The sequence below is a fragment of the Plasmodium gaboni genome, chromosome 2 (genome assembly GCF_001602025.1).
Source record: "Plasmodium gaboni strain SY75 chromosome 2, whole genome shotgun sequence".
Taxonomy (NCBI): Eukaryota; Apicomplexa; class Aconoidasida; order Haemosporida; family Plasmodiidae; genus Plasmodium; species Plasmodium gaboni.
This window is the reverse complement of record NC_031482.1, coordinates 601,109-615,183: the sequence shown is the minus strand read 5'-3', so window position 1 is coordinate 615,183 and position 14,075 is coordinate 601,109. Positions and strand designations below refer to the sequence as shown.

The 14,075-nt window shown below is 18.7% G+C and overlaps 4 protein-coding genes across 4 annotated transcripts in view; 2 read left to right on the top strand and 2 right to left on the bottom strand.

Annotated features, from left to right (window-relative positions):
• Nucleotides 1-26: 26 nt before the first annotated feature.
• PGSY75_0218600 (hypothetical protein) lies at nucleotides 27-7,283 on the bottom strand (the record flags this gene model as incomplete). Its single annotated transcript, XM_018783851.1, has 1 exon — nucleotides 27-7,283. The coding sequence occupies one exon, from the start codon at nucleotides 7,281-7,283 to the stop codon at nucleotides 27-29; it is 7,257 nt and encodes a 2,418-aa protein (XP_018643841.1).
• Nucleotides 7,284-9,090: 1,807 nt separating this feature from the next.
• Nucleotides 9,091-9,505, bottom strand: PGSY75_0218500 (putative small nuclear ribonucleoprotein Sm D2; the record flags this gene model as incomplete). Its single annotated transcript, XM_018783850.1, has 2 exons — nucleotides 9,091-9,261; nucleotides 9,371-9,505. The coding sequence occupies 2 exons, from the start codon at nucleotides 9,503-9,505 to the stop codon at nucleotides 9,091-9,093; spliced, it is 306 nt and encodes a 101-aa protein (XP_018643840.1).
• Nucleotides 9,506-10,572: 1,067 nt separating this feature from the next.
• PGSY75_0218400 (putative DEAD/DEAH box ATP-dependent RNA helicase) lies at nucleotides 10,573-12,168 on the top strand (the record flags this gene model as incomplete). Its single annotated transcript, XM_018783849.1, has 1 exon — nucleotides 10,573-12,168. The coding sequence occupies one exon, from the start codon at nucleotides 10,573-10,575 to the stop codon at nucleotides 12,166-12,168; it is 1,596 nt and encodes a 531-aa protein (XP_018643839.1).
• Nucleotides 12,169-12,874: 706 nt separating this feature from the next.
• PGSY75_0218300 (putative apicoplast RNA methyltransferase precursor) overlaps nucleotides 12,875-14,075 on the top strand; it is a gene marked incomplete at both ends in the record, with an annotated part of 1,633 nt that continues 432 nt past the window's right edge. The window contains 2 exons of the mRNA XM_018783847.1: nucleotides 12,875-13,198; nucleotides 13,442-13,879. Coding sequence (XP_018643838.1) covers nucleotides 12,875-13,198; nucleotides 13,442-13,879 — 762 coding nt within the window. Of the gene's footprint in view, nucleotides 13,199-13,441 lie in introns of the transcript that reaches the window.

Genomic DNA, 14,075 nt, shown 5'->3' with positions numbered 1-14,075 from the left:
TTTTTTTTTTTTTTTTTTTTTTTTCTCTAAAAACCAAAATACCCAGATAAACTCAAACTGTTATCTAGATTTTTGAAAGTTTTAAAAAAATTCGAAATGCGTGAAAAATTATCTAATTCATCTGACATTTGATCAAAAATATTATCAAATTCTTTACTACCATGATCTACATTATTTAAATAATAATCATTTGAACAATTATATGTATCACTTTCATCTGATGAAGAATATATCCAAAAATTCGAATGTGTATATATGTGTTCATATGGTGTTCCTTTTAATATATCATTATTAATAGCATCTATGATATTTTTATTTAAATTTATTTTATTTTTTAAATTAATAATTTTTACAACAGTTCTTTTTAAATTTAATGGTAAACTTATACTTCTTTTTAATTTTTCTTTATTATTTCTTTCTTTATTTATTTTTTTAATACGATTCTTTCTTTTTATGTTATGATCACTATTTATATTGTCGTCTTTCTTATTATTATAATCACCATTTTGTCTTACATGTATACTACCCTTTTTATAATTATTAATATCCATATCAATACTTGAAGTGCTATTTTTTTTTTTTTTTTTTTTTTCTTTTTTTTTGTGCTCATCCTTTTTTCTTAATTTCTCATATGTGTTATCATTCTTATTTAATTTATTCGAACTATTATCTTCATCTAATGTCTCCTTATTAACCACATTTTTATCATGCACATGGTCTAATTTATTATCATCGTTATTATTGACTACACAAGTTTGGGTTTTCATATAAGGTATATTATAATATGTATAGCATAAAACAAGCAAATTACAAAGTTTAAATAAATCAAATGGATTACCATTAATATAGATTACAGAATATTCAATTGATGAAAGAAGAGTTGATATATCCATTTTTTTTTTTTTTTTATTTATATTTGTTAAATATATTAAAGATTCAAAAACTGTAAGTAATTTAATATATATTGTATATATTCTTTTATATAAATATATTCCAACATTTAAATATTCTACAAATAACCATAAATGTGCATCACTCCTTCCTAAATCATAAATTTTTTTTATAACTTTTTCTTCAGCACCTTCTAAAGCTATTTTAAATAATTTCCTCATAGAATATACATTCTTAACAAAATAAGTTTTATATTTATCATATAACTCATCTTCAATATTTGTTTTTAATTCCTCAACAAAATCACTATCATTACCTTCTAGATATTTTAATCTTTTCTTTCTTAAATATTCTGATTGAGGTAAAGTAACAGAATTATATTCATCATTATTTGATTCTTCAAATAATCTTCTAGGTGTCCCTTTTCCTGTATTTGAAGTAAGATAATTCATACTATCATCACCATAAAGATTATTATTATTATTATTATAAATATTATGAACTCCATTATTTTGTGGTCTCTTTATATGCTCACACATGTCATAAAAATGCTGTTGCCCTCTTTTATTATCTATATCATAATCATTAACATCAGAAGCACTATCCATGAAAGCCTCATCAACATTTGAAGAAAATGTCGGATTGTTTAACATATTAATTTGTCGACCCTTCTCTAATTCACTCCTATTATATAAAATGTTATCATTATTATTGTGCGTATATCCGTAAATACTCCCATATGTATTAGCATATCCATTTTTAATATGTTCATTCATATTTTCTCTTATCTTTTCAACATCATTATTTTTATTATATTGTATATTTTGAAGGTCCTTTTTTTTATCTCCTCCTACATTTATATGTTCCCCTACATTTATTTTTTCTCCTCCTTTCATATGTCCTCCCACATTTATATATCCTCCTCCTTGTTCCTTTTGCAAATTAAAATGAGAATCCCTCATATCTTTATATTTCCTTTTGTATGGACATTTTCTTTTTTTTAAAAATTTATATTTTGTGTTCTCACAAAAATTTAATGTAAAAACAAACTTCAATAAAAATAAAATATCCCTATAACATATATATATATAATACAAATGATAAAATATTTCCTTTTTCTTTTTCTTATTTATATCAAATATTTTATATCTATTTGATTGATAAAATTCATCAATTTTTGTAATCAAACTAAAATCATAATTAAAAATAATCAGGTTCTCGAACTTATAAAAATATTTATTATAATCTATATTATCCTTATTATTTATATGATCAAACACATTATCATTATTATCCAACAATGTATATTTAAAAAAATGGTTATCATTCATATTATTTAAATTACGAAAAAAATATTCATTGTTAATATCAAAATTAATGATCCCACTATTATACATATCGTTTCTATATAATTCCTTCTTTATTTCATGTGTTCTATTATATTCTATATATTTCAAATTGTTATTAATATTCTTATCATTTTGAACACAATCTATATTTATACTATTATCTTCCTTTTCTGTCATTTCATTTTTTATACTACTATCCATATTGAGTTCTCTTTTTTCATTATATATTGCACATTTATTTTGTGTTATATTTTTCTCTATATTACCTTGATCATTTTTATTTGTTACATTTGTTTTATTTGTCTCACTTGTTTTATTTGTCTCACTTGTTTTATTTGTCTCATTTGTTTTATTTGTCTCACTTGTTTTATTTGTCTCATTTGTTTTATTTGTCTCACTTGTTTTATTTGTCTCATTCGTTTTGTCATTTTTTTTTTTTTTTTTATCTAGCCAAATTCCTGAAAACGTTTTGGCTAGCTTATTCGTTGCAACATTATTGTTCGAGTTATTTTTCAAATCCTTTGAATTCCATTTTTTAAAAATGTTTCTATTTTTTTCTTTTTCTTTTGTACAACTATTATCATTAGTTGTAATATTTCCTTTATTGTCTTTACTAGAAATATTAATATTATTATTATTATTATTATTGTTAATTTTATTATTGTTAATGTTATTATTTTTTTCAGTAGAGCCATCTTTTGTCGATATCATATTTTCTTGTCGAGATAATTTCCTAGCCCTGAGGAGATAATCCCTATATTGCATATTCATCAATGAGAAAAAACTCTTGTAATATACATTTGAATATAAATAAACATATAAAAACAAATAAGCATCATTCAAATCGTCAATATTTAAATTCATAAAATTATAATAATTATATCTATTAATTTTGGTTATCTTATTATTAAAATTTTTTATTTCACTTATAATATAAATAAAATTTTTATATATACTACTATATTTTAAATAATGTTTTATAGGTTTTACATCTTGAACATTATTTGATATGAATAAAAAGGATGATTTCCTTTCCTTTTCATACATTAATTTATTTTTATTCTTATTCTTAAAATATTTATTATTATGTGAATCATTATAATCATGATAATAATAAGGATTATCATTATTTTGATTGTTATAATAATTATTACCATGTGTATTAAACATATTATTATTATTTACATATTTGTTATTATAACAATTTTTATTTATTCCATTATCCTGTTGTTTCATATTTATAGGAAAAAATATTACCTTTGTTATACATCTTTTCACATATTCTTTAAAAAATATTTCTTTTAATACTTCTATCATTATCGTTATATTTCTTTTTAAAAATTTCCTATCAATTTTTAAAATATTATCATTTAAAAATATTTCTTTAAAGAAAAATAATATAATATCTGTTTTAAGTTTCGGGTGAAAATATATATATCTATCAATTTTTAAATATGCATTATATTTTAAAAACTCTATTATTTTATCATATTTTAAATCATATGTATTAACTAGGACATCCATTTCATTCATACCTTCTTTTGAAGAATATTGTTTTTCTATATCTTCAAAATTTGTATTATTTAATAAAAATTTATATACTATTTTTTCTAAATTATGTGCATAAAAATTTTCTGAATAATATTTATTCATAATATTTATTAAGGTTATAGAGAAATTATAAAAATTCTGTACATTATAATTATGTTTATTAAACTGTAAAAATATATCATTATTTATTTTTAAATATAATTCAATTTCAAAAGAATTCATATTCATATAATTTAAATTTTTAAATTTAATTCTCATTGAATTTAATAAAGGTATATTACTATTATTATGTATATATCTATTCTTACTTCGATTTTTTGAACATTTATTCATATTCTGTCTTTGTTCTTTCTCTTTCTTTTCTTTTTTTTCTTTCTTTTCATTTTTTCTTTTTTCTATTTTTTCATTCATTTGTCTTTTCATATTTGCAAAGCTAGCAACAATTGATGTGCCTATAAAATCTTTTTCGGTTACACCAACAGAACTATTAATATTGTTAAAAATTTTATTTATTTTTTTTTTTTTTTTCTCTTTTTTCTTCTCCTTATTAGTTGTTATTTTTTCATAGTCATCATTATCATTATCATCATCATCATCACTATCATCGTCATCATCACTATGATCTTCATCATCATTATCACTATGATGGTTACCATCATAGTTACCATCATAATTATCATCATAGTTATCATCATCTTCACCGCCATCGTTACCACCATCGTCACAATCATCGTCGTCATATTTTTCATCCTCTTCTTCCTCCTCATATTTCTCATCTATGGTCTCATTTTTTCTTAAAAAAGTAAAGTATCTCTTAACAAACGTGTAATAATCAAATATTTTCCTTTCCAATATATCCTTCAAATTTTCAATTAAAAATAAATAATCCTTCTCTATCCATAAATTGTTTATATACTTATGAAATATATTCTTTACACAAATAAAAAGAAAAAGTATATGATTATATTTTATTAGGTGAGGACTAATGACACTATTATTTTTATTACCTATACCTACATAATCAGAATCAAATGGAGATACCTTAATAATACGTTCTGTTCTAGTATTTGGACATCCAAAATCTTTTTTTTTGGTACTAAAAAAACCATCAATACATTTTTTATTTCTAAAATTTACAAATATATTACTAGATAAATACATAGGTATATTACATGATGCTATAATAGCACTTATTAAATCATTATCATCATAAAAATTATTTATATTTAATTTTTTATAATAAGGTAAAATTTGTGTTATACCTACAAACACATTTCCTATACGATTATTTAAATAAACATAACTATCCTCATATAAATATTTATTTAATTCTATATTTAATATATTCTCAAGTTTCTGATAACACCCATGCTTATATACATTACTAATAATATTCTCGATTAAAAAATAACATTTATTTACACTTAATCCTACACTCAAACAACATGCACAAATACTTCCAGCTGAAGAACCAGCAATACTAGTATGCATATTTAATATATTTTTTTCTATTAATAAACTGCTTACACCTAGATGATAAGGTATTAACAAGCCTGCAGGTGAAAAGGAAATGCCTAAATTCATAGGATCTGCTTTTTCTTTCTTCTCATCTAACAATATATTCTCACTATGTACATCATCATCATTATTATTATTACTATTATTATTATTATTATTATTATTGTTGCTGTTACTGTTTTTGTTGATGTTATATTTATTCTTATGTTGTTTTACTTTTCCTTTTTTCCTTACATAATTTTTATAAAATACCTTAGACAATGTATTTTTTATATAATAAGAATACGATGTGTCATATTTTTTGTTATCATCTTTTTCTGTATTATTATTCTTATCTATCATGCATTTAATTTCTTTACTTTTTTTTTTCTCTTTGTCTTTTATCTTATTATTAATCACATTACTTTCAAATGAAGTATTATCATATGAACCACTACCAGATTCGAAATTATCAATATCATTGTTATTTTTATATATATTTTTTTTTTTGGTAAGACCAATTTTATTATCAACATTTTCATTACTACACGTATTAACTTCCTTTTTCTTATTATCACTATTATATTTTCTGTTATTATTAAAATCTTCAATGATTGCACTGTCTTTATAATCATCCTTATTCATATTGCTCTTATTATTCAATTCTTGATTATCATTTTTTTGTACTTTTTTCATTCTCTCCTGTTCAATGTCTTTTACATGACCATAATTATTATCATCATACATATGCATCTTCTTATTTTTTAATAGACATTTCCCTCTAATTCTGGATCTTGTCGTGCCTAACCTAACACCGTGTGATATAAAATTGCTTGAGTTATTATATCCTTTCTTACCTTTTTTTCTGCCCCCACCTTTGATATCTTTCAAATATTTTTTTAACATTTTAAATTCTTCTTCGTCCATATTCAAAAAGGTATTATCATGCGCAGGCGACCAGCACGCATGGACATTAATTATGTTATTATTATTATTATTTATAAGGTCTTGTTTAACATTCACATTATTCTCTTTATTTATCATATTATTAAACATATACCTATCATTTCTTTCCTTCTTCGATTTAATGTTCGCAGATATTTTAGTTTTATTCTTTATTTTTGCGCTGACCCCTAAAGGCCATGAAGTCATATAACCTCTTTTATTATATAAAACGTTTGGGTTGTTTAAAAAAGGACATTTTTTTTTTTTAATAATAGGATAATTTTTCTTATCAATATGATATAAATAATTCCTTATACAAGTATCCATATCATTAGATGAAATATATTTTTTGGATGTCTTAATTTTTTTATATATATATTTGATATTACAGATATCTTTATTGAATGATTTTTTTTTATCATTTAATTCATTATCATTATTTTTATTTAACATATCTTTCATATGTAGAAAAAAAAAATAAAAAGAAATAAAATTAGCAATATCTATTTTACATTTTGTAATATCATTTAAAAAATTAATTATATATTTATTATTATATATTAATATTTCATTTATATTTCTTGTATTTTTTATTTTATTTATATTATCTCTTACAATATTTTTATTTTTTAAATTATTATCTATATTTTTTTCATCTTCATCTTTTCCTTCAATAATATTTAAAACTTTATTATTACTCACGTCATTTAAATTAAAAAGGTTTTTAAAATAATTTTCATAAAAAAATATATTCACAAAGCTTTCATCTACTAATTCTTTATTTTTTATATCATCATTATTATCTTCATTTAATATTACATTCTTTTGTTTTTTATCAGGATTTATCAAATTATTATTATTAACAATATTGTCATTCTTTACACTACTCTCATTATTATTATTATTATTATTATTATTATTGCTATTATTATTATTAATATTAATGAATTTTTTATTTTTTATATTTTTATTTTCTTCAGAAGACTCGATATTTATAAAATTTTCATCATACTCTTTATGGCTTATATCTTTTCTGTTCGCATTACCCATTTAATTCAGATTTAAAAATATATATATATATATTTCTTTTTTTTTTTTTTTTAATTAACTATTTATTTTATATATATAACATATATACAAATAAATCCACATCTATATATTATATATATATATATATATATATATTTATATGTGTGTGTATATAATATATATATATATATATATATTCTTAAACCTTTGTGAGAACGGTTAAAAATGTAAAAAGCTAATATAAAAAAAAAAATATGATTTATTATCATATATTTCTAACACTTTTAACACGCATATACTTAATTATCCTTGCGTGTTATATATAATAATATGCATCTTATATTATTAATACATACATATATACATATATTATATATATGTATTATTTTACTTATTAATCTATAAAAAAAAAAAAAAAATTATTTATACATAATATATAAATATATATAATATTTTTTTTTTTTATTTTCCACCACGATATAATAAAATGACTATTAATATAAATTATTGATTAATTTTATGGAAAAAAAAAAAAAAAAAAAAAAAAAAAATATAATATATTCAACTGTAATTATAAATATATAAATATATTATATATATATTATATATTTCCCTCATTTATTTAATTTTCAAAAAGAATTAATTATATATATAATATATGATATATAATATATACATATATATACAACATATGATGATAATAACGTTTTTTTCATTTCCTATATTATAGTTTTTCATTATTATAATATATTATATTATTTTATTTTATTTTTCCTTTTATTTTTTTTTTCCCTCCCCCCTCCTTAAATGTAAAAGGGATCCGCTTCTTCTCTGTGTGTTTATAATGAGGACTATTATTACAAAATAATAACTCAAAAAAAATAAAATAAAATAAATATATATATGTATATTTTTTATAATTGTTTATTTTTCTACTTTTCAAGAAGTTTTTTTGCTAATTACTTTTTTTCTTCTATTCTATACTTATCGATTATTTATTAAATAAAATATCTTGTAACTATAATAAATATATATATATATATATTATTATATTTATGTGATTGTAAAAATATACATCCTATTTAAATATTTATTTATATTAATGTAATATACTCTTTGTTATATTATATATATATATATATATATATGATAGTTAAGTTTTTATATATTTTATATATACATATATAAAAAAATTTCAAAAAATTTCTATATAATTATTCATTTTAAAAAAGTATTAAATATTATATATATATATATATATATTATATATATATATGTAATATTAATAGAACTGTTCAATACTTTTTGTGTTTTATAAAAAATCATCACAAAGGAATTAAGAAATATATATTGTATATGTATATAAATACACAATACATTATGATTTCATTTTATTTTTATTTCGTTTTATTTTTATTTCATTTTATTTTTATTTCATTTTATTTTTTTTTTTTTTTTTTCTTATGGAAGATTTGTAAAAATATGTTTACCAGTTTTTAAAAAAAAAAAAAAATATATGTAAAATAAAAAAAACACATATATATAATATATTTGTTATATAATTAAAATTGACATTATTTTTGGTTGTATATATTAACATTAAAAAAAAATAATAAAAATAAAATAAACATATTATTATATTAACAAGTCATATTCAGGTATCACATTTGTATTATGTGTATATATATGAGTAATCTTTAAATATATTTTTTATAAAAAAGAAAAAAAAAAAAATTAATTAATTATATTATATGATAAAATGTAAAAATATAACATATATATATATATATATTATATATATATGTTGTAACTTGTCCAATGTCGAAAATTATTTAGGATTTCTTAAAATTAAAATAACTGAATCTCCTCTTAAAAATAATATACTGATATATCTATCCTTATTAATTTTTTTTTTTTTTTTTTTATCTTTTACAACTTCAACCCATATTTCACGTACTTCGGTTAATAATAAATTACAATGTCTATCGAAAGCTTTAACCTATAAAAGAATAAATAACACAAAATTTAAATTAAAATTATAAAATATATATATATATATATATATATTTATATATTTTATAATTTTTAAATAATCTTTTTAGTCTTACCCTTCCTAATATTTTTCTATTATTACGACAATTAATAAGAACCTGAGCATTATCTTTAACACATTCTGATAATAACCCTAAGGGTCCATCCTCAGGATTATCTCGATTTTCTTCTATAGTAACTTCACTTTTCATTTTTTTATAAAAAAAATATATATACAAATAAAATTCAACTCGAAATAAAAAGAAAAAAAAAAAAACAAAATTATAAGATTTATATAAATATAAATATATATATATTAAAATATATAGGTAGCTATTTATATAATATGCTATTATAATAAAACCTTGTATATAATATTTTATAATTATATTAAATCATAAAAAAAATGCTGCTATACATATATATATATATATATATATTTTATCTTTATATATATTTCATCCTTTATTATATTATATTATATAATCCTTATTTATGTCACTTTATTTAAAAACAAAAAACAAAAAAAAAAAAAAAACACTCTAATACTTTTGTTCAATATAATTAAATGTTCTCCATATATATTTGGAGTTACTAAAACATTTATATTTCACTATTTTTTTATCAGCAAAAAAAAATAAATAGAAGAAAAAATAAAAAGAAAAAGAAAAGAAAAAGAAAAAGAAAAATATTAATGTATATATTATAAATAATTATACATCTTATAAGTATATAATATTATTCATATTTTATTATTTTTGTATGTATTATTACATATATATAATAATATACATACATATTAATATATATATATAATATAATATATATCAATATTATTAATGGCGCAAGAAATAAATAAGTACATATTTTATTATCATCATAAGAAAATTTAAAAGGCAAAATATAAAAATAAAAATCATTTATTTAAATTCTACAAACTGTATAGAAAAATATATTTTTTATATTATATAACGCACTTCAAAAAAAAAAAATAAAATAAAATAAATATAAAAATAAAAATAAAAATAAAATTAATAAAAAAGAATAAAACAATAAATATAATAATAACGTTGTAAAATGTATTATATTTTTTACTTAATCTGAAATGTTTTAAAATATATACAATACTATATAATATATATAATATATATATGATATATTTTATTTTATAACTATTTATTAAGACTAAAACGAAATAATATATATATATATATATATATATATATATATATATACAACATATATACAACATATTTTTATATATTAAATGTCATTGGTGATGAAATACAAAAATTATAACACGGCCAACATACTCGAAAACTTTGATAAAAAATTAAATAAGAATTATAGAGTTTTTAATAATGAGGAAATTAAAAAAATGGATGAAGAGTATGAACATAAGGTTAAGAAGAAGGAACAGTTAAAATTAAAAAAAAAAATAAATAAAAATAAAAATAAAAAATTAAAACAAAATAAAGATAATACAAATAATACAAATAATACAAATAATACAAATGATAGTGATTATAGTATCAATAATAATGATGAAAATAATATTAATCTTAGTCATGATAATATAAGTGAACACCATAATGATAACGTAAAAAAAAGTGAAGTTAACCATCTTGTTGTAAGTGAGAAAAAAAAAAATATTACATTTGAAGATCTAAATATATGCGAAGAAATATTAGAAAGTATAAAAGAATTAGGATGGCAAAAGCCAACAGAAATACAAAGAGAAATATTACCTCATGCATTTCTTAAAAAAGATATTATAGGATTAAGTGAAACAGGAAGTGGAAAAACTGCATGTTTTATTATACCCATATTACAAGATTTAAAAGATAATAAACAAAGTTTTTATGCATTAGTTATATCTCCAACAAGAGAATTATGTATACAGATTTCTCAAAATTTTCAAGCACTAGGTATGAATATATTAATAAATATTTGCACTATATATGGTGGTGTAGATATTGTTACACAGTCATTAAATCTAGCTAAAAAACCTAATGTTATTGTTAGTACTCCTGGTAGAATATTAGATCATTTAAATAATACTAAAGGTTTTAACTTAAAGAATTTAAAATATTTAGTTTTTGATGAAGCTGATAAATTATTATCACAAGATTTTGAATCGTCTATAAATAAATTATTACTTATATTACCAACCAATCGTATTACATTTTTATTTTCTGCAACTATGACAAAAAATGTCTCTAAATTAAAAAAAGCATGTCTTAAAAATCCAGTGAAAATAGAAGTTTCAAATAAATATAGTACTGTCTCCACATTAATAGAAACATATATCTTTCTTCCACTTAAATATAAATATACATATCTTTGTAGTTTATGTTTTCATTTCCAAACAAGAAATATTATTATATTCACAAATACATGTGCAACTGCTCAAAAATTAAATTTCTTTTGTAGAAATCTAGGACTCAAATCCATATGTCTACATGGAAAATTAACACAAAATCAAAGATTAAGTAGCCTTAATTCATTTAAAGTTAATAAATATAATATTTTAATATCAACACAAGTAGGAGCTAGAGGTCTAGATCTACAAGATATTAAAATTGTTATCAATTTTGATATCTGCTCGTGTAAAGAATATATTCATAGAGTTGGAAGAACAGCAAGAGCTGGAAGAACAGGCAAATCTATAACGTTTGTTACACAATATGATGTTGAAAATTTCTTAGCAATAGAAAAACAGCTAAATAAAAAAATTAATAAATTTAATGACCTTGATGAAAATGATGTTCTTCTATATCATGAACAAACTATTGAGGCTCTAAGGTTGTCAGAAATTGAAATGAAGGAAAATCAGGAGTTATACAAAAAAAATAAATTTAAAAAAAAAAAATAAAAATATATATATATATATATATATATATATATATATATATATATATATGTATATGTATATATATATGTTCCTTCTCCTTTGTCATTTTTGAATAATATAACCATTGGGGGAGGGTGCCATATAACATAATATGTTGAGAATATTTGTGCAAGAATATATATATTTTTTTAAATAATAATATTATGAATATATTATATATATTTTATTTTTTTTTATTTTTTTGTTTTCATTTTTTTTAATAATTAAACAAATAAAAAAACATATAAATTTTTTATAACAATTGAATGGGATTTTAAAAAAAAAAAAAAAAAAAAAATTTTATTTTTAATATGTGTTTATTTGTATATATAAAATGTTGCTTCAATAATATTTTAAAATATTAACAATAATTATAAAGAAAAAATGTAAATACAAAAAAAAAAAAAAAAAAATACATATGTATATATATTTATGTATTAGTAATAGTATTTATTTATTTTTATATTTCCTACATTTTTTTTTTTTTTATATAAGTAAAATTGTAAATTTTTGGTTTTATTCGTTTTTAAAGGGTACATAAATATAAATATTATATATATATATATATGTATATATATATATATATATATTTTTTTTTTTTTTTTTTTTTTTGGATTTTCCTAAAACTCATATAAAATTTATACATTAATTATTATTTTTTTTTTTGGAAGAAAAAAAAAAAAAACCCATGAACAAAAAATGTTTAATTAAATATATCATAATCATCTTATTATTTTGTTTGATCATAAATAGATATAGAACTGTTAATATATATAACAATGAATATAAAATAAAAAATAATATCTGTTTTGTTTATCCATATACACACAAATACAATGAGAAAAGGAATTCGTATTTATATGCACATTATAATAGAAACAATTCTTTAATAAACACAAGAAGAAATAATTTTCTTGATAAACAAAATGATAATGTAACTGATTATATTTATGGTTTGAATTCTGTTTATTCTGTGCTTAAAAAAAATGAGAGGACAATAGAGGAGGTCATAGTAAGTATTAAAAAAAAAAATATATATATATATATATATATATGACATAAATGGAGTGGAATAAAATGAAACGAAAACATTTTATATATTAATGCAATCTCATTTTTAAAATATAAATGTTTTGAAATATAAAAACGATGTAATATTTAGATGGATTATCTCATATATATATATATATATATATATATTCACATATATTTTATCATAATAACTTTTTTCTTGTTTGGTTTATCCTCATTTTAGGTTAATAAGAACATTAAACTCAATAGAAAAATCCATAAACAAAATTACGAATACATATTTGAAGAACTTAAAAAAAGAAATGTATCAATAAAATATATGGAAAAATATAAAATGAACGAACTCGTAGGAGGATTTCCACATAATGATATTATTATGAAAACAAATTATAGATACATGAATAATTATAAAGATTTTATTAAAAACATAAAACAGTTGCCAAACAAAAATAATATTTTTATTTGTTTACACGATGTTTATGATAATATGAATATTGGAAATGTATGTAGATCCATTTTCTTTTTTGGAGGACATACAATATTTCTAAAAAAAAAAAAAAAAATTAATGAAAAAAAAAACACCGTCAAAATTGACACACCCATATTACATTCCAGTGTTGGTTCATCGGAATTTCTGAATTTTTATCATATAAACAATATGGTAAAAAAAAAAAAAAAAAAAAAAAAAAAAAAAAAAAAAAAAAAAAAAAAAAAAAAAAAAAAAAAAAAAAAAAAAAAAATATAAAAAAAATATAAAAAAAATAATAAAAAAAATAAAAATATATAAATAATATATATATATATATATATATTTATATATATATATATATATTTATTTTATTTCTCTTATTTTATTA